Source organism: Urocampus carinirostris, chromosome 3, assembly GCF_059441175.1.
Source record: "Urocampus carinirostris isolate Australia breed hairy pipefish chromosome 3, RoL_Ucar_1.0, whole genome shotgun sequence".
NCBI lineage: Eukaryota > Metazoa > Chordata > Actinopteri > Syngnathiformes > Syngnathidae > Urocampus > Urocampus carinirostris.
The window spans coordinates 31207139-31231727 of record NC_142351.1 but is presented as its reverse complement, the minus strand read 5'-3'; the positions used below and the strand labels follow the sequence as shown (position 1 = coordinate 31231727).

Genomic DNA, 24589 nt, shown 5'->3' with positions numbered 1-24589 from the left:
TGCCGAAGTGTCCTTGGGTAAGACACTGAACCCCCAATACCCCCAATAAGCAGGTTAGCGCCTTACATGGCTGCACAGATCACGGCCGCTATTGGGAAATGTGAAGCACAATGTAAAGCGCTTTGGGAAGTCATTGACTTGAAAAGCGCTATATAAATGCAGATCATTTCATTTCATTTCATTTCATTGCATTTCTTCTTCCATTGTGATTCGATCTTAGTGGAAATGTTTAAATCTAGGCTTAAAACACACTTCTATTCTATAGCATTTGAATAACCTATATTTTATGTTGATAATACGTGTATTATTTGGCCTCATGCAGGTTTTAGATCAGGGGATGTCATAATAGTCTGTGGTTTGCACTACTCTGTGTCCTGTGCAGCCCTTTGAGACTCTTTGTGATTAAGGGCTATATAAATAAACATGACTTGAATTGATTAACAGCACCTGGCATTATTTTGTATGGTATTGTCAAATTAAGCTTCAGCGCACCCTTCAGGTTGCTCTCCCCCAAAAATAATAATAATAAAAAAAAAAAAAAAAAAAAAAAATATATATATATATACACCGTAAATTCCGGACTATAAGCCACTACTTTTTCCCCAAACTTTCAACCCTGCGGCTTATTCAGTGATGCGGCCAATTTATGTAATTCTTCTAACGGCCGCCAGCGGCGCTCGAGTACCAAGGGTAAGATTTAGACCGGTGAAATATATGCGCCGAGGAAGACTGCAACTCTCCTCTCCATGTGTCCAAACTAACCGAGTACTCTCTTATCAACACGCTTGCTCAGTTCCACGACTACTCCAGTTCTGTCTCTCACAATTTCATTTCTCAGTCTATCCAATCTTTTCACTCCTAACATAGTCCTCAAACACTTCATCTCAAAAACATTCAACTTCCTTCTTAAATCTACGTTCAGGCTCCAAGTCTCTGCACCATACAACACAGTCGGCACAATCACACTCTCATACAGTCCCCTCTTAACATCCATACTCATACTCTTGTTGTTCATCACTCTCCTCAGAGCACCCAAAACCTTGCTTCCTTGATTCACTCTGCGCAATACCTCACACTCCATTCCACCAACTGCAGCCACATCACAAACCAAGTACCTAAAGCTTTCAACTTCTTCCAGCACCTGTCCATGCAACCTGATTTCTAACGTCATGCCCACTCCATCACGTGAACACTTCCTCACCTTACTCTTCCCAACATTGACACATAACTTACGCCTATCACATACTCTTCCAAACTCCGTTACCAACATTCTCAATGTTTCGTCAGAATCAGCCACAAGCGCTGTGTCATCTGCAAACAACAATATATGTGTGTGTGTGTGTGTGTGTGTATATGTATGTATATATATATATATATATATATGTATGTATATATATATATATATATATATATATAAAAAATATAGTACTCTCTACATGCAAATATTTATAGTTCTGGAATTATGTAATGCAAATTCAATGTTTATCTTGGACGTCATAATGTTATCCCTTGTGATGTCTATATATTATTTCAAAGTATTTCTACGTAAATATGTGTTCAAATACCTGACATGGCTAAAAGGGCATTTCTTTCATAAGTATTTGACTTGCTACAGGGGTGGCCCGTGATGTAATTTGTATTATGTTAGTATAAATATTAGATTAGATTATATAAGATTGCATACTAGACTGACAACAAAATATGTAAGGGACCTTATTCCCCTACAAGCACTCCTTGATTATTATGGCCCATAATACCAAAGTACTGCGTGTGATTTGTGTCAAGGCAGGGATAGCATCCAAGTGTGTAGAGATAATTCATAGTTTTCGATGTTGTGAAACAGATAAAGTTACATCTGGATTAAAAGTGCTCTATTTGTTTTGTCCTAATTCGAGACAGATGTTGGCTCCACCACTGTCGCCACCCACACCTCTCCTGCCCCCCACTACAACCCCCCCAGCAACCCCCCTAACTCCTCCCTTCTCCCCATGTATTAGCGCCTCTGCTGAGTAGACTTGAGGAGTTCTTCCTCTTTCCTTTTCCTCCCTGTGAGTCCAGCTGTCGCCTTGTCACAGCGTCTTCTTCTTAGTCCCTCTACAATGAAGAGAGGGCAAATGGTGCCTGTGTGCCTTCTGGTTTTGTGCTGCAGCATGTGTGTGGTAGCAGCAATTCAAGGGGCCCAAATGTTTCCTTATGGCATGTTAAGTGGAGATTCACTTTTGGAAGAAGGCGATGATGAAACCTCCAAAGTCTTATCTTTGCCTAAACCCTTCTACTTCTACGACACCCCCTTCTATCAGCTTTATGTAAGTACATTTGCATTTCTTCACTTTTTTGGGTGTTTCCCTGACCACTGTTTTTTGCAACCTGCACCCAATTGAATTCACTTGCATAAGAGAACCTCTTTGATTTCTCAAATAGCATGTAATTATTTTCTTTATTTAACATGTTCATGCTGCTGCGGTTCAACAAGCCGATGACTTGAGGTTTCCTTCCGTTACCAGTTAAGGAAGCAAAATAATTTTCATAACATTTCAAATTATTCTTTTTTATAAAATAATTTTCCATTTTACCAGCTGTTGCATCTGTTGTAGGGTTGGTGAACTGGTGCTCCTTCTGGTCCCAGGAAAACAGTGGAATCATAATGATTAAAATTTTGCGATTAATACCCTTTAGTGAATACCTTTGTAGTGAAATTAGCGTTCTTTTGCATAGTTTACCAAATAAACCAAAATAAAAATACACCAATTTCAAGAAAACTTAAGTAAACAAAACGTAAACTTTGAATTTAGGTGGTGCATTTGCTCAAAATACTACTCCCATCCCTCACACTGGATATTGAAATTGTACACGCCCCGGTTTAAAGGGACAGTGTGTATTAATTTGGGCCTCCTAGTGGTACAAAAAAAACTTAATTCGTTTAAAAAAAAAAACATGAATGTACATTTTTTAAGTACTTTAAGGCAAGAAATTAGCATTTATTTAATATAATGTGAGCCACAGGTAGATGGAGCTGATATCATTGTCGGCAATCTTTCTGCTACGGGTACCCCAAAGAGACACAAATCTGACAAAAAGCTGGACAATGAAATGAGAAGAAAAATGATGCGATCACTTTGAGTCTCTGTAGTATGTATTGTTCCTGTCCTTTTTAGCACTCATTTTTGGTTGCACTAAGCAATACAGTGACATACAGTGGTCGCATAATACACTGTCCCTTTACATGAAAGTTTGTTTTGAGAAGTTTGTTTGATTTAAAAAAAAAAAAATCAAGCGTTGAAAGAATAACCCCCCAAAAAACACCCTGAAATAACATGGCTCTACACGTTTGCATAACCTCTTCTAGCTTGTGGACGCGGTCTGAATTAGCCAGTCACATTTCAACTCATCGTAAAATAGCGTCACAGCACACCTGCCACCATTTTTAGTCACCCTGCTTAACCCAAAGCAAAGTGAAGATATTTGATCTTTGTGACAAAAGCCCAAATGTTTTGTTCTCATGTTGAAATCAAGTCCCTCCACCATTAGATAGGAAAACAAACCCAAAGCATGATATTCACACTAATACATTTAACTATTGGTATGATGTTATTTAAGGTTAGAGATTTTTACTCGATAATGTTGAAACTTGGTTAAATCCGACTAACAAAACCCACCAATGTGTGACTTTTTAGATCCACTACAAGTTCAGTGGTCCCTCTTTATACGAGCACCTCTAAACATGGGAATTTCGGTATAAGAGTTGCATTTGCAACAAAAATATTGCTCGCTACATGAAGGAAAATCCAGTTCACGAGCATTCCCAGAGGTTATCACAAGTAACCGCTTGAGACCTCTCACCACTCGCCATCGCTCACCGCTCTTGACAGATTTAAAATTGTTTTGTGTGTTTATTCATTTAAAGTGACAACTTTAACTTTAAGTGTACAGAGAATGCTTACGGATCATCAACAGTCTCTCAATCTTATACCTGTCAACCTCAGCCAAATGCTCCCCTAAATAATGATTGCAAATCCTCCTTATCAAACATACAAACAAAATGCGGCACCTATGAACTCCAGGCAAGACAGACGATATTGAATACCATGAGAATATTAGCAATCTACATTGTTGTTTGGATTGTAACCGAAATGGACAATAGGCATAGGTTTAAAAATTAAACAATATCCTGTATAAAACTTATTACTGCTGCGTTCACATTTAAAAATGATCAAAAAATGTATAATGTACAGTTAACACATGTAAATTTACAAGTATAGGATCTCCGTCAATCTCCCTTGCAAAATGCATCTCCCCTTTCTCCGCACCACACACAATTGTTCTTTATGGCGACTGGTTAGTGCTCACATAGTAAACTCAGATTTGATTTTTTTAAAGGTGGTGTCCGTAATTTCAAAATATTCTACTTGCCGATGCCGTTTTCTGGCTGAAATCATCATTGCGGCCTCTGTCAAGCTGCTTGTACGGCATTTGGATTGAATTTGACTGTTTTTTTTACTCTCACCATTTTCCTCCAAGAATAAAATAAAACCGCAACCATGCGTGTGAAATCTCCCTCTTTCCCGTCTTTCCCTTTGCCTTCTCTCCTCTAGTGTTATGTGTGGTCGGAACGCCGATGACAAAAGTTAGATAAAAGCAGATAGGCGCGCCCACCATAGTTACAATATCCATGTATCACACAAAGAGCAAACAGAGCGGGCGAAACAACATAGAGCGACTCTTTAGTCACTCTTCCTGATAGCATAGCCGTACCATTTCATTTTATCATGCAAACGTATCTCAAAAGACAGTAGAAGAGGGTCTCAAATATTAAATACAGAGTAACATTCATGGCATCAAGGTGTCCGAAGACGCTAATAACCTTATTGGGTGGATGCAAAATGTTGGGGATCTGTGAGGAAGTCAGAAGCCCGTAACAACTACACATAGAAATAGATTCAGATTTTTGAGAGAGAATGGTCTATAGGGGATATCAAAATGAGTGAGCCAGCACATCAAATTCACTAAACAAGTGGTGCAGTCTCCATCCGTTCCGACTCTCCGGCGAGGAACATGTGGGAACTACATCTCGAGCCTCACAAACCCGATACACTGGATCACAAAACTGCAAATCCTATCCAACCCATAATTTACAACTTTTACTTTAAGTACGAAACACCACCTTCGCTTGTGTTTGTTTTTGTCCTATGTTAACGAGGTATGCTAACAAGGGCACAGTGATATACTCAAAGAAAGTCCAAGTAAGGTGGGCACAGTAACTTACAAACTTATCTCACTGACAACTAACCGACACAACACTAGCGTAATAAAAATAAAACACTGACGAACAATTAAATTTGTTTTGGTTCCCATCGATCCGATGCACTTTGAAAGAGTGAAGCCGCTAGTATGCCATGCATTGTTTGTTGATACAAAAGGGGCAGGGCTGTCGTCTGCCTCGCGTTTTGGTTAGCTGAAAACAGCGCTGACGGATCCATTAATTAGGCTTGTATAAAGTGGTACCAATGTACTGTTAAGCATCAACCCAAGTGATGTCTTTCAGGAATGTTTGCAGTGCTCTAACAGAAAAACCCATCTTGCATCTACTTTAATGGGGTGAACATATTTCCCCTGTTCATAAATCATATTGAAGCAATTATTTGCTTGTGACATTGTCCAGGTGGCCACCAACGGGATCATATCGGCTCAGGACTTGCCGATGGAAAAGCAGTATGTGGACGATGGCTTTCCCACTGATTTCCCTGCGGTGGCGCCGTTCCTGGCAGACTTGGACACAAGTGGAGGACGGGGACAGATTTACTACCGGGTGACTGAGACGCCCAGTGTACTTAACAGACTGGCCCAGGTGTGTTTACTCAAGGACAAGAGCAAAGGGTTGTTCTCACTTTGAAGACTAATTACTGTTAAACATATCGTTTTAGCATGCTGAGTAAGTGGTCAAAACATTTCAGATTGACCGACTGACCTTTTTATTTCAAAAGAGGAAAGAAAAACCTCACATATTACACAATAAATAAACCAACGTTCAAAAGTTTGGGTATCACTCAGACAATTAAGTGTTTTCCATGAAAAAGTCACACTTTTATTTATCAAATGTGTTGTCCAATGTCTGTGTCTTTCGCCCATATCAGACTCTTTCTTTTGTTGGTCAGTCACAGATACTGTATAGCTTTTTCTTTGCCACTCACTTTGAAGGCCAGCATTTAGGAGTCACCTCTTTACTGTCGATGTTGACACTGGTGTTTTGAGGGTTTTAACCTAGATGCCTGTTGAGCACCCGTATGGTGTCTGCTGTATTTCTCACACTAAAGACTGTAATGTACTTGTTCTCTTGCTTGGTCGTGCAATGGGACCACCCACCTTTCTTTTTACCATTCACTGGTTAGGGCCCGTTTGTGCGGTTCTCTGAAGGTAGTAGTACACACCATTGTAGGAGATCTTCAGTTTCTTGGCAATGTCTTACATGGAATAGCTCTCATTTCTCAGAACAAGAATAGACTGTAGAGTTTCACATGACAGTTGTCTTTTTCTGGCCATTTTGAAAGGCAAATCAAACTCACAAGGGTGATGCTCGAGACACCCGACCAGCTCAAAGGAAGGTCAGTTTTATAGCTTCTCCAACGAGCTAAACAGTTTTCAGCCGAGCTAAAACTGTTTCACAAGGGATTTCTAGTCATCCATTAGAGTTCTAACGCAACTACCATTCAAAATGTACACTTAGACCACTGGAAATGAAATGAAGAAATTTGCAACTGTAAGAGTCATTTACCTTGTTAACAACATATGGGGTGTATTTCTGATAGTTTAATGTTAACTTCATTTAAAGAAAAAAAACTGTGTTTTTTTTCTTGATAAATACCCTAAACTTTTAAACGGTAATATAAATTCAACATCATGCACATTTACTGTTACAGCTGCACTTCTTCAGTTAATTAGACATTTAGAGTGGATATAAAAGGGAGGTTTTTATAATTGTAAAAAATACTCTACCTATATTCCACCTATAAAACTTAAATGAAACAACCACAAAAAAGTAAACAAAAAGCATTTTAAAATGATACGTAAAAAATAGCTCAAATATTGCAGTTTCCAAAAATCTACACTCTTCTAACTGGCATGTACTGTGGTTATGTTCAGAATTTGTTTAGCATCCAATCAAGTTTAAGCTTATTTGAAACTATGGTTGTCCTAATACAATTTTTCTACTTTTGTTATATCAAACTTGCTGCTCAGATTGGCCATGTTAAAAATGATCCGATACATTATTAGTATGTTTTTTTCTCCTAAAACTGAATTGGATCCACCACAGTTGAAATTCGGACGACTGGTTCCTCAATTTCATACTTATCCCTAAAATGATCATTTATTTCATATTAGCATGGGTATGAATCAGGTAGTTAAGCACTTTTGGAGCATATGTGACCATTATTCATTTTTCTTTTTATATTTTATGAACGAAAACTTTCTCAGTTTGCTCTGTAGAAAGTTAATATGAATTTAACATATTCCAATCTTGGAAATTTTATATATAATGTTATTGAATTTGACCGGCTCAATATGCATAATCAATATCAGATTGAGTCCCCACAATTCACAATTTTCGCAAAATTTGTGTCTGTGTTTTATGTAGAAGTTTGAAGACTTTATGCGGTTTGTACTCTTTTGTACCATTCGTTAATCTATCAACCTTGCCTAAGGCTCACCAAATAAACAATACACTGCCATTGAAGCATTATAATGAAAGCATTGTTTTGTAGCTGAGGTTGTTTTCTCTTGAAACTGGGGCTCAATTCAAGCTAGTGGGAATTACGAATAGTTCCAGAGGTTAATGCACAGTATGCTACGAAGCCAAAAAATCTGAAAATTTTAAGAGAACATCTGCATTTTGCTTGGGTTAATCAGAGGCACTTAAACTTTGAAAGGTTTGTGGTATGCATTTATTCATGTGGTTAATCTTGACAGCCCTTTCTATAAGTTTATTTTAATTCAATTGAATCTATTGGTGGGATAAGGGATTAGATGATTGATCTTATGCTCAGATTTCATACCACAAAAACCTGGCATAGAGCAAGCATATCGAGATTTTTTTTCATATCCCCTCGATATATATTATACTATATCCATATTTATAATTCCTTATTCGTTTTTTCCACAGTTTCACACCACAAACTGTCAAACAAAGCCCTTGTCTGTTCGAGCATATGTCGAACCTTGTAAATTTGTAAAGAGCCCACAAATGGTAATTTCCCTACCTTAATCCAAAAAAGATTTGGAATGTTTACAGGTTCTGTGTTTGGCCTTGCCTATTTTAAATACGTTTAACACTTGCCAACTGTATTCTTGTTTTCTCTCTTTCCCCGTCATTCACACTTTCATTTGTTCACCTGCCAACCCAGGAAGTTAACCAAGGCTTCCCGGATGCCAAATTCACACCCACCCATGCTGTGGTGGCAACATGGGAGAATGTGGCCGCGTATGAGGATCCCACTCGAACCAGTGGGGGTGCATCCAACAAGGTAGGAAACATGTGCAGGAATAGACCACAAGAGTAAAACACACAATGAACAATTTAGCGGAATTCCTTGTTGTTTCATGTAATCAGCCTGAGGGGCAGGGGTGGAAGCTATATTTTACTCATTTTAAGCTTCTAATTGACCCTTTAACCTTCTAGAGAGGTCAGAGGTAATCTTTAAGGGTCATCAAATGTGATCCCCTCCTTTTCAATTTACACACAGGTAGACGCACATTTTCCCAATTCCACTGATGGTCATTGCATGCTTTCATTTTTTGTTTTTTCCATACAGGTTACAATCAAAACCAATTGTTAGGAATATCCATACCCAAGGTTGTATGAATAATGCTTAAATACATTATACAGGAATGTGTATTTAAGATTATAAAAACTAAGATTGGTTAGATCTGCCAGGGTTCTGCACATGACTGAGTTTTTTCATCGAGTCAAATTTCACATTCTGAATGTTAAACCAACCTGTGGTACATCAAACACATATTTGTGTTGATGAAGGAAAACTGAATGTCACCAATATATGGGCGATAGGAAAGTATAAATACTTCAGCGTCACTTAAAGAACTTCCGTGTTGAATTTTTTCGTATAACAAAGTAAATCTGAGCATGATCTCTTTAAAAATAGTTTGCTCTTCTAGTAATAACTCAAGTATTTTTCCCAAGTACTTTAAATTAAGACAAAAAATATCTTCAAGCCAGTAGGGTAAAACGATGAATTTACTTGAACCAGGACTTGTCCATTAAGCGAGCCTGATGGGAAGGAAATCCCGGCGTCCGTTGACTTTTGAGAGAGAGAAAAAAATAGTTGTACTTGCGATCCTATAACGTTGATGCAATTAGATCACAAAACTAGCTAGGCTGGCAGAGCTGCAGGTCGGACAGAGAAAAAAGTCGCGATTGAGTGCGGTTGCAAAATGTAAATAACGAATCAAATTTTGCATTAGTAGACGTCTATTTTCATTTTCAATCATTTCAAACATCAAGTGTTATTGGGATATCAATTTTGGCATTCGGATGTGGCCTTTAAATTATTCCTCATATTTAACATAGTCCTCAAACACTTTATCTCATACTGTACTGTACTTGTTGTCTATGAAAAACAGTTCACGTTTTATACTTTGAGGAATATGTAAATTGGCCAATTTCAATTACCCTTTTTCACTATGAGCATGCATGGAGGATTTTTACGTCACATGGGTAAGCTGTTTAGAAAGGAATTTTGAAACATCCAAAGGTGATTACAACTCCACGTTCAAGTGGTTTAATATGTCGCAAAATTATTTTCCCGAAGCGCATCCTGGTCATCATGTAAGATATTATTATCTGACAATCTTTTCAAAACGCCGAGTACCTTTATTGCTTCTGGTAAATGTATGACTATTACCAACATCTAAATCCATGCCTATCTGCCAACTAAAGTCACTTTCCTATCATTACATCCAGGCACATAGGATGGGAACATGGGAGGATGATGGAGGGAGTGGTTGTAGGAAAACCACAGGGGATCTCTCTGCCTCTCCCCTCATCTGTGTTTGTCTTTGCCTGTGTTAAACAGGCTTTCTTAAAATCTCAACCCCCTTCCCCCATCCCAATGGAACAAAAAACAAATGTGCTAATATTAAATGCACTGCATATCCACGGCAATTTCCTTGAAATATATTGCGAATTTGTGTGAGTAAGAGCTTGATAATGCATGAACTTGTTGAAAGGAAATTAGTAGCCAGAAGTTTAACAGCTTTGCCCGTAACAGAAGTCTGAGAGTCTTCAGACAGATAGCATCTTTCTTTGAACAGATTAGCTGGAGGGGCTGGGTGGAGTTCAGTGGGGGTGGAGTGAAGGGGATATGTGAACTGATTAAGCACAGTCCCGTGTCCCTGTCAGGATGTCTACTGGAGGCGGCACTTGTTTGCTTGAGAGTGTATCTTTTATTTTGTATGATAAATGCAATCAATACATGCAAATCGATCGTTTTTTTTTCGTATTGGTAAAGCAAGCAGAGTTTAAATAGACCATATTTTTCTCAAGTTAGTTTTTTCTGATATTACCTTTCACAATGATGCACTAAAATGCCAGTATAAAAGGCTATTCTTAATGTTTGTTTTTGCTTGCATTTCACATTCTTGTGTGACAATTGGATCTATTATTCCTCAGCTTATTTTTGTTTCTCGGGCCTTACTTGATTGAAGTGGGTGTTCCACATTGGTTTAAAGCAAATTGTACATAGGTTCTTTCTCGCCCTGGTTGGATCAGTTACTTGTTAAGGATTAAAACTACATATTTATTGTATTATTTTTTGTATTGATTTTATGCGGTCACAATTACAATACCTGCTTTATTTTGTCAAAGATAATTTAATTTCAGAATTTGAATCTTCGACCACCTCAGCAAGGCAACAGTAGTGAATATTTTAAAGTCAGTTTTCCCCCAAAATACTCCCATGATTTATAGGACAACATAGTAATAGAAACAATGTGTAATATTTGACCACTAGATGGCACTGTGTTTTCTGGTACGAGCGAGGGCCAGTGATACACTGCACAACAAGGGGGCAGGATGCCAGACAAACATGGCGCCCACTTAACTGGGGATTCCATTGTTTAAAAGAAATACAACATTCTCGACCTATGATTTTTTAAAAAACATTTAATTTGGTATGATAGTTCATGTATTTTTGCCCAGCATTCAAAACAATGTTTTATTTTACTGAATGAGAGTTTTTTTGTACCACTAGATATTAACCTCTGTCCCATTGCAACTATTAAATTAAGTCTGTGGTATTATAATCAGAAGATTTTCGAGACTTAGTGTAGTTTATCATTTGAAAATACCTGAACTTAATCAGATCTCAAATGTGAGACAAATTTGTAAGAGTGTGACCAACATGAAATTATAACGGCATGTAATCCAAAAAATAATCCTCTGAATGTTTAATCTGAAGCCAAGTGGAAAATTTTTCATTTTTGTTGAAATGGTGAGTTGTAAAATTTTCAGTATGCGACTAATAGGTCTAGCTTTGTAACTTGTTACAATTACATCTAACTTTTTAAAGTTTCCCAAAGTATACATTCTACATGTGGAAGCAGCAAAACGGTCCCTTTGGTTTAGAGTTTTCCCAAGTGACTCCCCATAGGTCAATTTTCAGTCATAAGCGATTCAAGTTCAGTGATTGCGCAAACCTGCTTATTAAAGGGGGTGGTTTGCGCAATCGTGTTGTAAAAGAAAGCAGATGACTTTTTCTTTTCGTCACTTTCTTTAATTTTTTCATCGGCCTCAAACAGAAAAACACAAAAATTCGCGAGTGGGAATTTTCATTTCTGGTTATTCATCAAAATAAGGAATCTCTAAATGTTTGATCATTGGTCAATAACAGCCTACTCTATGGTTTATGACATTTTGCATGTACTGTATTGTTTATGAAGATATTTGTTAGAACAGTATTCGAATCTTTTTGAGTTTGCCTGCTTCCTCAAACCTGACGTCATACTTATCATTCAAAACGAAGGGAGGAAAAAATGAGCGTAAGAGTGGAGGCGTCTGCATATGTGTGTTGGCCGTGTCTGTGTTGCAATAATTTGCTTGTCTCTGTGTGTCAACACACCCTCACAAAGAGGCACTAAACACAAATTGGTTTAGGGGTGGCTATGCATAGTTGGGGTCGATGTGAAAACGACACGTCCTGCCACCTTCTTTTTTTATTTAGCTTGCAAGTGACCTACCGCTGTGTAACTGTTAGTATTTATCATCTAGTAACCATTCTGTTTTTCACTTGTTGAACGTTTATGTGAAAGTCTAGATGACCATGTTCGAAAAGCATAATGTGTTTAGCTGTTTCTTCATTGGTAGGAGAAAAGGTTGAATTTTATTTTCCCCAAATAAAGGAACAAAAATTTAAATATGTAAAAACGCCTCTTAGAGCACCTAAAATCTTTTGTAGGTTATTTATATTTTCATGAAAGAAAGGTGTTTTATAATGAATTGGATGATTTGCGATAATCTCATTTAACTGTTATGTGTATTATATATAGAAATATTTATATTGTATTTAATAGAAAAAAATTAATAAACTGTCATATAAAGATAAATATCATTGAATACTCATAGCTCAAGATACATGTATTTGTTTAACATAACATCACCATGATATGATTGTCTGCAATCTTGCTGCAAGGGTACCCCCCCAAAAAAAAACAACCTAAAAAGCTTGTGCAAGGCTAAGGAAAAAAAAATGGTGCGGTTTGGTCCCAATAGTTTTCAGTTGTAGTACAATATCGCAACTTTTACTGGTCAAATATTACACAGTGTCCTTTTAACAATGGAAAACGTTTTCACATGGCCTCGTTCAGGTTTTTTAATACATCTAATGAAAAAATAACATTTCACCAGAGGGTTTCTATACTTTTTGTAGCTACTCTGTCATCATTGATTAATTTGCCCATTCTACATTACACAAAGACACCCTGCAATCTCCCAGACAGCCTCAGTAATTAAAACAAGTCCAGAGGCTGCAATAAACAACAAAAAGATGGTTTAAAGATGTGGCAATTAAAAGTAACTCACATGCTAGCCTTCAATTGATTTAAATTTGTGGACGTTTGTGAGTCCTGCTCACACGTTTTCAACCTCACCATGAAAGAAGTCCGAGCACACAGGAAGACAGCTGTGCTCATTATTCACTTGGGAAGGTTGTGTGTGTTACTGTGTGTCAGTTTGTAAGCAGAGAATAGTCACATGGAATCTCTGATTGTCCTCCTCCAAGACTTGGGTGTGCTGTGGACAGTCTTGGGGATTGAGGGAATACATGTAACGCGTTAAAGGCCACAAATATGTAATTGTGTTCCGTTACTGTTACAAAAAGGCCTAATCAAATTACAATTATATTTATTTAAAATAAGAATTACTTTGAGTGATTATAATTAAGAATTATAATTAGAAGTAGAATTTGTCTTTATTGTTATTGATATCAACGTTGTGAAACACTATATGCAACGAGATTAGACACGGCACTTCAGCGTAAAACATGTATTATAAAGACTTTTAAGAAAAAAACGATAAAAGAATATGAATTGGCAAAACAAATATTTACAAAATTGTGCTATTAAAAACTGGTCTAAGTTATAAAAAATGCAATGGACAAAACTATCATTTAAAAGTACATTTACATATACAATGCGCTGATAGTTGAATTGTGTCCGTCATAATTTCACTCACTTTTGGAGTAGTCCAAAAGTAAAAGAGGTAATCAAGTTACATTACTGCAATGTTTTGCTATTCGGATTACTGATTACATTTTGAAAAGGTTACTAGTAACTGTATCTGATTGGCTGATTGGCTGTGGATCAGTTATGATAATGGTTCAATTAACTCCAGTAAAAGATTAAAAGAGCTCCTCACTTCAAATTAAGGTAAGATATACACAACACATGTCTATAACATGTTTACTAATAATTTCTTAGCCTGTTCTACCTTATTATTTCATTTTGTTTGTTAGATACGCATTATCAGCGGTTTTGATTGGATCTTTACATGACTTTTAGTCCTCTATGAGGAGGTGCTTTTTTATAACATCTACTTTTTTAAGTACCGTGTTTTTCAGACTATAAGGGGCACCCAGATATTCCTTCTTAGCCAAAGTTTTGAATGTGCATTTTATAATCCGGTGTGCTTTATCGATGGAAATAATTGGAAATGCTTACAGGTGTATTATCATATATGTGCAATAATTTGTACTGACAACAATTGAAAAAATGTTGACGCTGGGGAACAAACATGGATAACAGTGGTAAGGCAAGGTAAGGTAAGGTGAGATCGCTGAGTCCTAACCACCAAGCAACCAGTGGCATAATATTCGTAGAGAAAGGAAATAGGTTTTATCTCATTATCACACTAATTTTTGTCACGGTGCTAGATATAATTTTTTAAAAAATTAAAAATTAGAAATTGACTAAATATTGGTATAACATTCTGTTCACTTTTTCTTAGCTCAAACTAAGTGTTGTATTTGACAAACATTGTAAATGTACTTTATTTATACGTACAGCCGCTTTGCAACAATCCTTTCAGGGTACCATAGTGCTTTACAGTGACAACAGAAAAACAATAAGTAAACACTAAACAAAAAATACAAATACATTAAAACAATAAAAGACAATAAAAACAATAAATGCAACAGTATCAAATAAGATAAAATAAAATAAAATAAAATGAAAGTGGCCTCAAACTACTGAGTATTAAAAGCCATCCTAAATAAGTTTGTTTTTAAGACTTGATTTAAAGAGCCCAATGGTCAGAAATAAGGCGCATCTTGACTGGGAGCTGATTCCAGTGCCTGGGGGTTTAAATTACGTGCGGCCATGCATTCATTTATATATCTTAGGATGACCGAATTTCTTCCCACAATGCCTTTCTCTTCATTCAGTTCAGAATCTTGTGTGCTTCGTAAAGTTTTTGCGAGTCGGCTCTGATACAATTCTGGGTATCATTGAATCCTAACCTTTATGTTCCAGAGACCGCTTTAATGTCTGAAAATATTCTCGCCGCCCGGCCCAAAATCAACATCAACAATGCGGTACTGTGACTAAAAATAGTTCGATGACATAAAAGTGAATGCGTTTTCGTGTGCCATCTGTATCCGTAGTAGTCTAGTGCAGTTTTTTTTTTTAACAACCCTGCCGCGGCACTCTAGTAAGTACTTAATTAACATACAGTAATTTTTTTCAATGTAAGAAATGTGTCTTTCTCAAAAAAGGTAGAAAAACAGTGGATAGAATCTGGCACTCTCCCTACCCAGATCCCAGGTTCACTTCCTGTTGCATCCAATTTTGGCAATTAGGATCAGCGACCGATCAAGCAGTGCTGAAATATGATACTTGTTTCTTTTTAGTGAAACCCTCATCCTTACTGTAGTTTTAAATATGTGCACCCCATAGTCCGGTGAGCCTTGTATATGAAACATATTACAAAAGACAAATTTTGGGGGGTACGCCAATAAGGTAATTTAAATCACTAATTTTTTTTTCGACTAAGGAGCAAAACTCTTTCCACTCTGTGCAGGTCAACACCTTCCAGACAGTCATCGGTTACGACGAAACCGACTCGTATGTTCTGTTTCTCTACCCTGAGGGTGGCTTGAACTTCTTTGGGACGAGACCCAAGGTAAACTAAGGACTTACAAGGAAGTGCTTGTTTTCGATGAACACCCCCGCATGCAGATGCTCAGCATCATAGTAGAGCATCCCCCACACGAAAATAAAAAAGTAACCTTGCTCGTCCTCACAACTTTTATTTCTTTTTCCAGGAGTCATATAACGTTGAGATAGAGCTTGCTGCCCGAGTTGGCTTCAGCAGAGGAGAAATCACCTACCTCATTTTTTCCCGAACAGAAGGACCTTACTACAGTGTGACTAGCAATGAGCAGAGTATCAAACATCTTGCCCAGTTAGTACAGACTATTTTTCCCTTTTCACTGTTCATATTTGTGTCCATAGTGAAGTGGTTTTCAAATGTGCATCATAGGTACAAGTACTTAAAAGAACTTCAACAGGATCGAAAATTAAAAATACATTCTTAGGGGCCGGTCACACAGCCGTTTGCGGCTGAATCACGGCTAAAATTTTGCGTTTTTTTTTTTTTTTGCCCATGGTTGCCCGGGATGGAAAATGCGCAAAATTGGCTAACCCGCTGTTCATCGGTGGTATGCCCGCAAAACAGACGCCGGCGACTGTTCCGCTTCCTCATCGCGTCATTTCTGCGTCATTTTCTCGTGTGGACCACGGGTATAAAAGCTCCCGAGCCGGTGTTGTGCCCAAATCCGACTCCTACGCAACACCCACACCGCCCCACCCCCTCGCGTGACTTTTTCATCCACGTTAACAAACGCATTTTGTAGAATACGATCGCACTTTATTGTTTAAATAAACGCGTTATATAGACTAGGATCTCCCAATTGCTATAATTAGCTCGCTTTATAGTTTTAATAAGCGTTTTATATAGACTACGATCGCTTTCGTTGGAAGCGCAGCAGAATGCGCATTCACGCGAGGGGGGGGAGGATTTTATATACGGTGTGCATTACTGTTCGATTACGTTCACAACAAAAACAAAGACTGAGTGGATTAAGTTGTATTACATTTCCAACAAATGCAAGACGATGTGGTATTAGTTATATGTTCGCCATTACATTCCCTAAAAGTGAGATAAAACGAGGTAAAGGTGGTTGTATTATCGAAGGGATGCAAATCTCGGCACCGGGCTGTAGCAATCATAACCGCACAGGACACAGTCCCGTGAAGATCAAGATTTCAAGCTATGGCATCATTTTTATTTTATTATCTTGAAAAGAAATGCCTAGAATTAAAAATGGATTAAGACGAGATCACTACGCTGACGGGGGGGGGGGGTTTAAGGGTAATTGTTCTATCTTCTTTATTCATTATCCATTATCGATCAGTTTATAATACGCTACAAAGCCTAGGAGCCGGGACTCTTACTCTCAACCAAAAGGCCATGCTAAGGTCCCAGAATTAAAGCCTTGCTGCGAATGCACCGAAAGATTTATTCGAAATGAAGAGAAACTACGCTGACGGGGATCCATGTTCACCCCCTTGACGTCACGAGCACAAATGACGTGTGCTCGGCAAATCGCGCTGTATATATGCGGAGAAAGGCGTTTGACTGTCACACGCGTAACACGCTAATTTCACGTAATAACACCGCGATACAGGCGCAGAACATGCTATTACCATGCTCCACCCACGATTACCCGCTGAAATTTCCCGTCCTACCCATGTGTAACCACGCCCTGGCCGCGGCCAGAGCACGTCGTTCCGCGTCATTTCCGCGTCATTACTTCGTGTTGACCACGTGTGCGGCACGCGGTTTAACACGTGCTCAAACTTTTGAGCAGCTCAAAAGTTTTGAACGCGGCCAACCACGTGAAAATTTCCGACCGCGAGTAAAGCACTGCTCTATCTCGTCTATATGGCGGTCTCAAAACGTCCAACAGCGCCCAACAGCATCTGCTTCACGGCCAGAAATTTCTGGCCGTGGTTCAGCCTCAATACGCTCGTGAAAGGCTGTGTACCCGCGCTCTGAAGAATTGAGCAGCGCAAAAATTTTTCGCGCTGCCTCCCGCGCGCGAATTTCCAACCTCGTGTTAAGCACCGCTGTATCTCATCTGAATGGCGAACTCAATGCGTCCAATAGCGTCCGCCTCAAAGGCAGAAATTTCTGGCCGTGATTCAGCCGTAAATGTCTGTGTGACCGGCCCCTTAATGCGAAAGCCATGGCACTGGCTTCTCTCCTTTCTTCATTGGAACATTTTGTTTATCATACGATTCAATAAGTCTTTTTCTTATTTCAGTAGAATGATACAAAAAAATACTACAATTTTACAAAATAGTTTGTTTTTCTATTTTTTTTAATATGTTTCCTCTTTTTTTACTGTATTTTCTTTAGTTAAATAAGAAAATTCCAGAGAAAACCTTCACTAAGAAATTTCTTATTAAAAAATGTTGTCGGCAAATTGTTTTTTGAAAGTTATATTCGTATCAATTAACTAAATGTCATTAATTGTTTTGTAGTTTATGTCAACATGCTTCAATTATTTTTGTCATAAATAGTAATAATGTCTCATTAAATTAAAAATTATACTCAAATTTGATAATCGTCACACTGCCCATGTGTTTGAAGGAGAAACAGTAGACAAGGTGGACCAAAAAAGGGGAGTTTTATTCGCAAAACCAAGGAACAAATAATCAAAAGATTTTTTTTGTAACTATATAGTTTAATATATAATATAGTAAGAAAACTATCCCTAAAAATATATTTTTATTCTACTATAAAAAAAAGTTAAGAATATAGGTAAAATAACAAAATATTGGGAATAAAACATTTTATCAAAATGCTGAAAAATACCAAAAATAATTTGCCAATCGGTCAATACTCTTTTTTTCTCTGCAGTGTATAATGTCAAAGATTCAGATTCAGATTCAGATTCAGATCTACTTTATTGTCATTCTAGTACACGTGTATACAGAACGAAATGTCGATGCATCTGACCCCCACAGTTTCCTTGAATGTACAGATATAAATAATGTTGTATTGTATTTTGGCTACGTATAGTATTTTACCATAGTGCCGATAGTGCAAGAAGAGTAGCTAACCAGATGTGCAAAATGGGCAGTCAGGTTAACAAGTCAGGTACACAGTAACATTAACACTGTAACAATAACGCTGTAATTACAATAGTGCAGAGAGCAATGTGCAAGGAGTGGCAAGCTATAAAAAAAAACTGCCAGTAGTGCAAAAGTCAGATTAGCAGCCGTTTAGATTTAAGTTAACTATATGTTAGATTGACCATTTAACAGTCTAATGGCCAGGGGGACTAGACTATTGCGGAGCCTGGTGGTCCTGCACCGCACACTGCAGTACCTCTTCCCAGAGGCTAGCAGAGTGAACAGTCCATGATGGGGGTGAGAGGGGTCCCCGGTAATGTTTTTAGCATGGGATAGGCAGTGCTTCTGGCCAATGTCCTGAATGGAGGGAAGTGTAGTCCCGATTATTTTCTCTGCTGTCCTCGTTACCCTCCTCACACTACCCCAGTCGGTAGCGCTGCAGCCTCCACACCACACAGAGATACAGCTGGTCAGGATACTCTCTATGGTGCCCCTGTAGAATGTAATGAGGGAGGGTGGGGGCAGGTGGGCTCTCCTCATCCTCCGCAGGAAGTACAGGCGCTGCTGTGCCCTCTTAACCAGTGATGCAGTGTTTACGGACCAGGTGAGTTTGTTTGTAATGTGCACCCCTAGGAACTTGATACTGCTGACAACCTCCACAGCCTTGTTGTTGATGCAAAGTGGGGCATGGTTGGGCTGGTTTTTCCTAAAGTCGACAATGATCTCTTTAGTTTTGTCGACATTCAGGACCAGGCTGTTGTCCCTGCACCAGCCCACCAACTGCTCCACCTCCTCTCTGTAGGCCAGGTCGTTGTCATCCCTGATGAGGCCCACCACTGTTGTGTCGTCAGCATACTTCACGATGTGGTTTGTGGCGGACCTAGGGACGCAGTCGTGTGTCATCAAGGTGAACAGCAAGGGGCTTAGGACGCAGCCTTGGGGGGAGCCCGTGCTGAGGTAGATGACATCTGAACTGTTCTGACCTATCCGCACTGATTGGGGTCTGTCACAGAGGAAGTCCAGCAGCCAGTTCCGCAGGGGGGTGTTGAAACCCAGGAGTCTCATTTTGTCTACCAGATGTTGTGGGATGATGGTGTTGAATGCTGAACTGAAGTCCAGGAACAGCATCCGCACATGGGTGTTCTTCTCCTCTAGATGTGTCAGGCTCAGGTGAAGCGCAGAGGAGATGGCATCCTTGGTGGAGCGGTTTGTCCTGTAGGCAAACTGAAAGGGGTCGAATGAGGAGGGGAGACTGGAGGTGATGTGCTCTTTAACCAGTCTCTCAAAGCACTTCGTCAATGTAGTACTACATGGCTTACCTGACTGAAAAAAAATCACCAGGAAAACATCAGAAAAATATTATGGGTGTCTTCTATTGTATCTGGTATAGAAAAAACCTACAACAAGGTGAAATTCTGCAACAACCACATCACTAACAATGTATTTCAAGTATTTGTACAAATCATGAACTATGGCAACATCACAGCATACAGAGGTGAAAATGAATAAATAACAAATAGCTTCATGTTTTGCAGTAATCCACAGTAAAACAAGATTTTTTCAAGCAGTGCTATAAGACTCATTAAGGTTTACAAGCTCTGATTAATTAAGGTATGTTTGATGGGGGCTTGATAGTGAGAAACCTGACCTAAGCCTGGACATTAAAAAAATAAAAAATGTTTTTATTGAACTCAATTTGTTTGTGAGCCCACATTAGTGCACCTTCGACCTCAAAGATGTTGTTCTTGAATCAGAATGATTCTTTTTCTTTGTTCAATTTCTGATGTCCCAATAGAGGTAAGATCGGGCCCAAAAAAAGCACCCGAACCCGACGCAGGCCCGGGGGGTATTAAACCCGACCCGGACCCGGCCCGACTAATTAACTGGATTTGCTGGCCCGGCCCGAGGGGGCCCGAAATTACATATTTTATTTATAAGGAGGGGTGATTTATGATAACAAATTAAACTCTGCCTTTTGTTACAACATCTAGGCCTAAGTTAAATAAAACTGTATAAACATTTACATCTTTTATATTTCTGTGTCTGCACTGCAATCTGTCATTGACGGTTTTTTTTTTGAGGTAGCGAAAACATTTAAAGGCGTCCGTCATTTTGACGACTTGATCATTGGGCCATAATCCACAGCAGCAGTAGTAGTACGCCTTTAAGATTTTAGCGCAGCACTTTCATTGAGAGGGGATGTTGACGTGTTGTGCCGACTCCTATGCAAATCCCCCCCCCCCCCCCCCCTGATCGTATTCTATATAAAACGCTTATTAAAACAATAAAGCGAGCTAATTATAATCATTGGGAGATCCTAGTCTATATAACGCGTTTATTTAAACAATAAAGCGTGATCGTATTCTGCAAATTGCGTTTTTTAACGCGGATGAAAATGTCACCAACGTCAATGTACGCTTCCGACAAAAGCGATCGTATTCTATATAATACGCTTTAAAACAAAATAAAGCGAGCTAATTATAATCATTGGGAGATCGCGTTTATTTAAACAATAAAGCGCGATCGTATTTTACAAAATGCGTTTGTTAACGCGGATGGAAAAGTCACCAACGTCACTGTACGCTATGATTTCCGCAATCACAACTAATTGTACACAAATAATATTTATTTGATTTACTATAATATCCGTATGTAATGTCTTTTTTATTGTGAATGAAACCCTGGTTGCATTGGATCCCGCGGTGTAAACAAATTGTTGTTTTTTTTCATTTAAAATCGGAGGGGGGGAGGAATTTCCATAGGAGTCGGAAAAATAGCGATTACAGCTCCTTCTCCGTTTTATCCAAATTATTTATTTTATAACAAGTATTCCTTGGTCTAGTATCCATACATAGTTTAAGTATATATTTTTAATGAACATTTAACACATTATTAATTAATTAAAAAAAAAAAAAAAAAAAAAAAAAAAAAAAAAAAAAAAAAGCAGGACCGAACCCGACCCGACCCGACCGTATGACTGACATTTCAGGGCCCGACCCGGCCCGAAATTGCCTCGGGTTCGGGTTCGGGTTCGGGCTCGGGCCATAAATCTTACCTCTATGTCCCAATAGTGCAGTCCATATTGGATTGTTAGAATGTTAAAGGAGCAAGGATGTTTTTTTTTATTTTATCATGACATATTGCTGTAGGGGGACTCATAAGAATCTTGTGTCAATAGGCTGCAGTTGCGAACAACATAAAAAGCTTTTTGATTAGTCTCTTCTTTGTAGTGTTTTCCAAATGTTGCACACAATTGGCTATTATCTGTTAACATCTCTGTAAGCTCTTATGGATTGAGCTGTATCCAAGCGCCGCTATGATGAACTGTAGTTGACACAATGTACCTTCAATGGTGTAATTAAACAAAATAACCTTCTACTCTTTTATGAATCGAGGTTTGAGCAACAAACGTAAAAAAATTATAAGACGAGACTAATTGAATTGCGCAAATGTGTATGTGTTTCTTTTTCTATCAATTTAAGGGTTGGTAACACTGGAGTTCCCGGCGTTTGGCTTTTCCATACTGGGAACCGCTATTCTTTTGACAACATTGTCCCTGCATCTACTGGTGGTGTCCTGCCTACGCCTCACCAAGGAGAACATGCCCAAACACTGGTATTTTTATTTTTATTAATTAATTTGTTGGAGAGATGCAGACTATAAACATGACAAAAATAGTTTAATAATTGATACCATAAAATGATTGTGCAGTATCTGATTCATGTTTCCTCTGTGGTATTTTCTCCCAGAGCGCCACCACTCCTGAGTACAATGACTTTGTAGAATATACAGGCAACAGCAACTTTGACACAGCTCATCAAGAGGAGGACGGAGATTTTCCTCTGACAGCAGAAGACATGGAATTCCAGCCAGTGCTTTCTGGTGAATCTCCTCAGCCGAGAAGCTCTGACTTTCCTGTATCAGCCTCCGAGTTGTCACAAAGTGGTGAAGTTTTACCGGTGACCGTTCATCCCAGGCATGGATCTGAGGTTGTGGGGAGGCAATATGTGCCACCCCCACTTCAAGAGGTCACCCCAGATGGAGTTTCTCAGCGGTCACACGAGCACCAACCACAGGTAAACATTAAAAACCTGAAACTGGAAAATTATGTATTGTATAACGGAAGAAAACTAATATTGTTTTTACAGATTTGTTACTGGTTACTTTATTTAAAAAGCAATTCAGTTAAAACCCCTTGATTTCCCTCTCCATTTTTAGGCACTGTTCAAGATGTCTTTTTTTTCTCCACGCATGGTGTGTTGCAAAAAAGAGGGGAACATTTATCAAACAAAGGACGTTGTTATTCATAATCTGCTTCTAACAAGTAACAGATTAACAAACCATTTTGTCACAACAGTTAAATTACAAAGTGTTATTAATTACACGTTACATTACTCATTACTGAGAAAAGCTTGTAACACGTTAGTCCCAACACTGCTTTTGAGCTGCTGTTATGTCCTTTTCAGGTGTTATTACAGGGAACATTTTTGGGCTGACATCACAAACAAAACATATCTTTTTATGAAGCAGACTGTTTGAAAAGGGAATTCACATTCTGGATCAACTAAGTTTTTGCTTCAACAGATTCCTGTGGACGTGGGAGATTTGTATCCCGCTCACAAAAATGAACCACCCCTGTCCCCTGGAGGTCATGTGGTCAGTGTGGAAGAAGATGTTGACTTTGATACAGGAGGTAAGACAGTTTTACAAAAAATATATATTTATGGCACATGTCTTTGTAAATGTATGAAAGTAGGTTACAGTGTTCATTTTACCTCTGAAAAGTGATGGGTCCCGGGGACTCGCATGCTCAAAAATCTATGGGTCCCCACAGAGATCTATGGGTCCCCAAAATTTAGTGTTATCGAGGTTGAAATTGTAAATCAGCGACAAATATATAGTATAAATATACATTTTCATTCCGTTTTAATCATCACACTTAATTGGAAATACAAAGCAGTTATCACTTCAGATTTTTCAGTTCACAAAAATATTGTACATTATACGAAATAATATTGCTGAAATATTAGTCTATATATTCATGCAATTTTAATCATCACAGTTAATTGGTAATACAAAGCAGTCATCACTTCAGATTTTTCACTTCATATATTCTTCGTGGTTTGCTGTCCCACCACAGTCGTAAGGCCTTCTCAAGGTCCAATTGTTTGGTAAAGATGCACCTTCATAAGCTGGTGTTGTGTTACTATATTGAGGTGCTTTCGCTCTTTTGTGAGGATTCCGTTTTGGACGCTGAAACCCCTCTCACAACCTGCAGTATGTACGGCTGACGTTATTGCAAGCTGCGCCAACAGAATGAGATTTGGAAAATCATATAGCCTCCATTATCATCCTCCTCATAGAGTAACCAGGAATATAATTTAGTCCATTTTGGCAGAAAAGTCCTTTTCCTGCTAGGAGTATTCTTTTATTTTCTTTCGTCGAATCGTTCGCTTCAACACACGCGATCTTCTGAAGAATTTCTCCGCCGTTTTTTTCGTGCCGGAATTATTGCCGTTTTTATCACTTTCTGCATTATGTTTCCACTTATTACTGACACTGAAGAAATTACCAATTTTGTGTTGTTTGCATCAAATACTGTTTTTTCGGAGGCATACTTCTCTTTCACTTGACAACAACCACCACAACAATGACGTAATCTCGAAGCGACGAGATCTCGTTTGCCGAGATCGGCGTGCAGACGAAAACTCGCGAGTCCAACCGCGAGACCAAGACAATAATGGCGGATCTGCCTGATGATAAGTTTGGAGTGCGGTAAATCTTTGTTAAAAAAAAAATAATAATAATCCGGTAATAATGACAATTTTGTGGAAAAAAAGTTGCGTCCCGGGGACGCACGTTGATTTGAGACTATGGGTCCTCAGCAAAA

At 38.5% G+C, this 24589-nt stretch overlaps 1 protein-coding gene across 3 annotated transcripts in view; it reads left to right on the top strand.

The window, feature by feature from the left end:
* nid2a (nidogen 2a (osteonidogen)) overlaps positions 1-24589 on the top strand; it is a 61323-nt gene that overhangs the window by 793 nt on the left and 35941 nt on the right. For 2 of the 3 annotated variants that reach the window (XM_088331457.1, XM_088331456.1), the window contains exons 1-8: positions 2069-2306; positions 5660-5845; positions 8397-8516; positions 15578-15679; positions 15822-15961; positions 22182-22314; positions 22449-22775; positions 23284-23392. In XM_088331457.1, the coding sequence (XP_088187583.1) occupies positions 2100-2306; positions 5660-5845; positions 8397-8516; positions 15578-15679; positions 15822-15961; positions 22182-22314; positions 22449-22775; positions 23284-23392 (1324 nt within the window). In that variant the 5' untranslated portion in view covers positions 2069-2099. Of the gene's footprint in view, positions 1-2068; positions 2307-5659; positions 5846-8396; positions 8517-15577; positions 15680-15821; positions 15962-22181; positions 22315-22448; positions 22776-23283; positions 23393-24589 lie in introns of those variants that run through there. The other variant, XM_088331458.1, reaches the window with a different exon arrangement.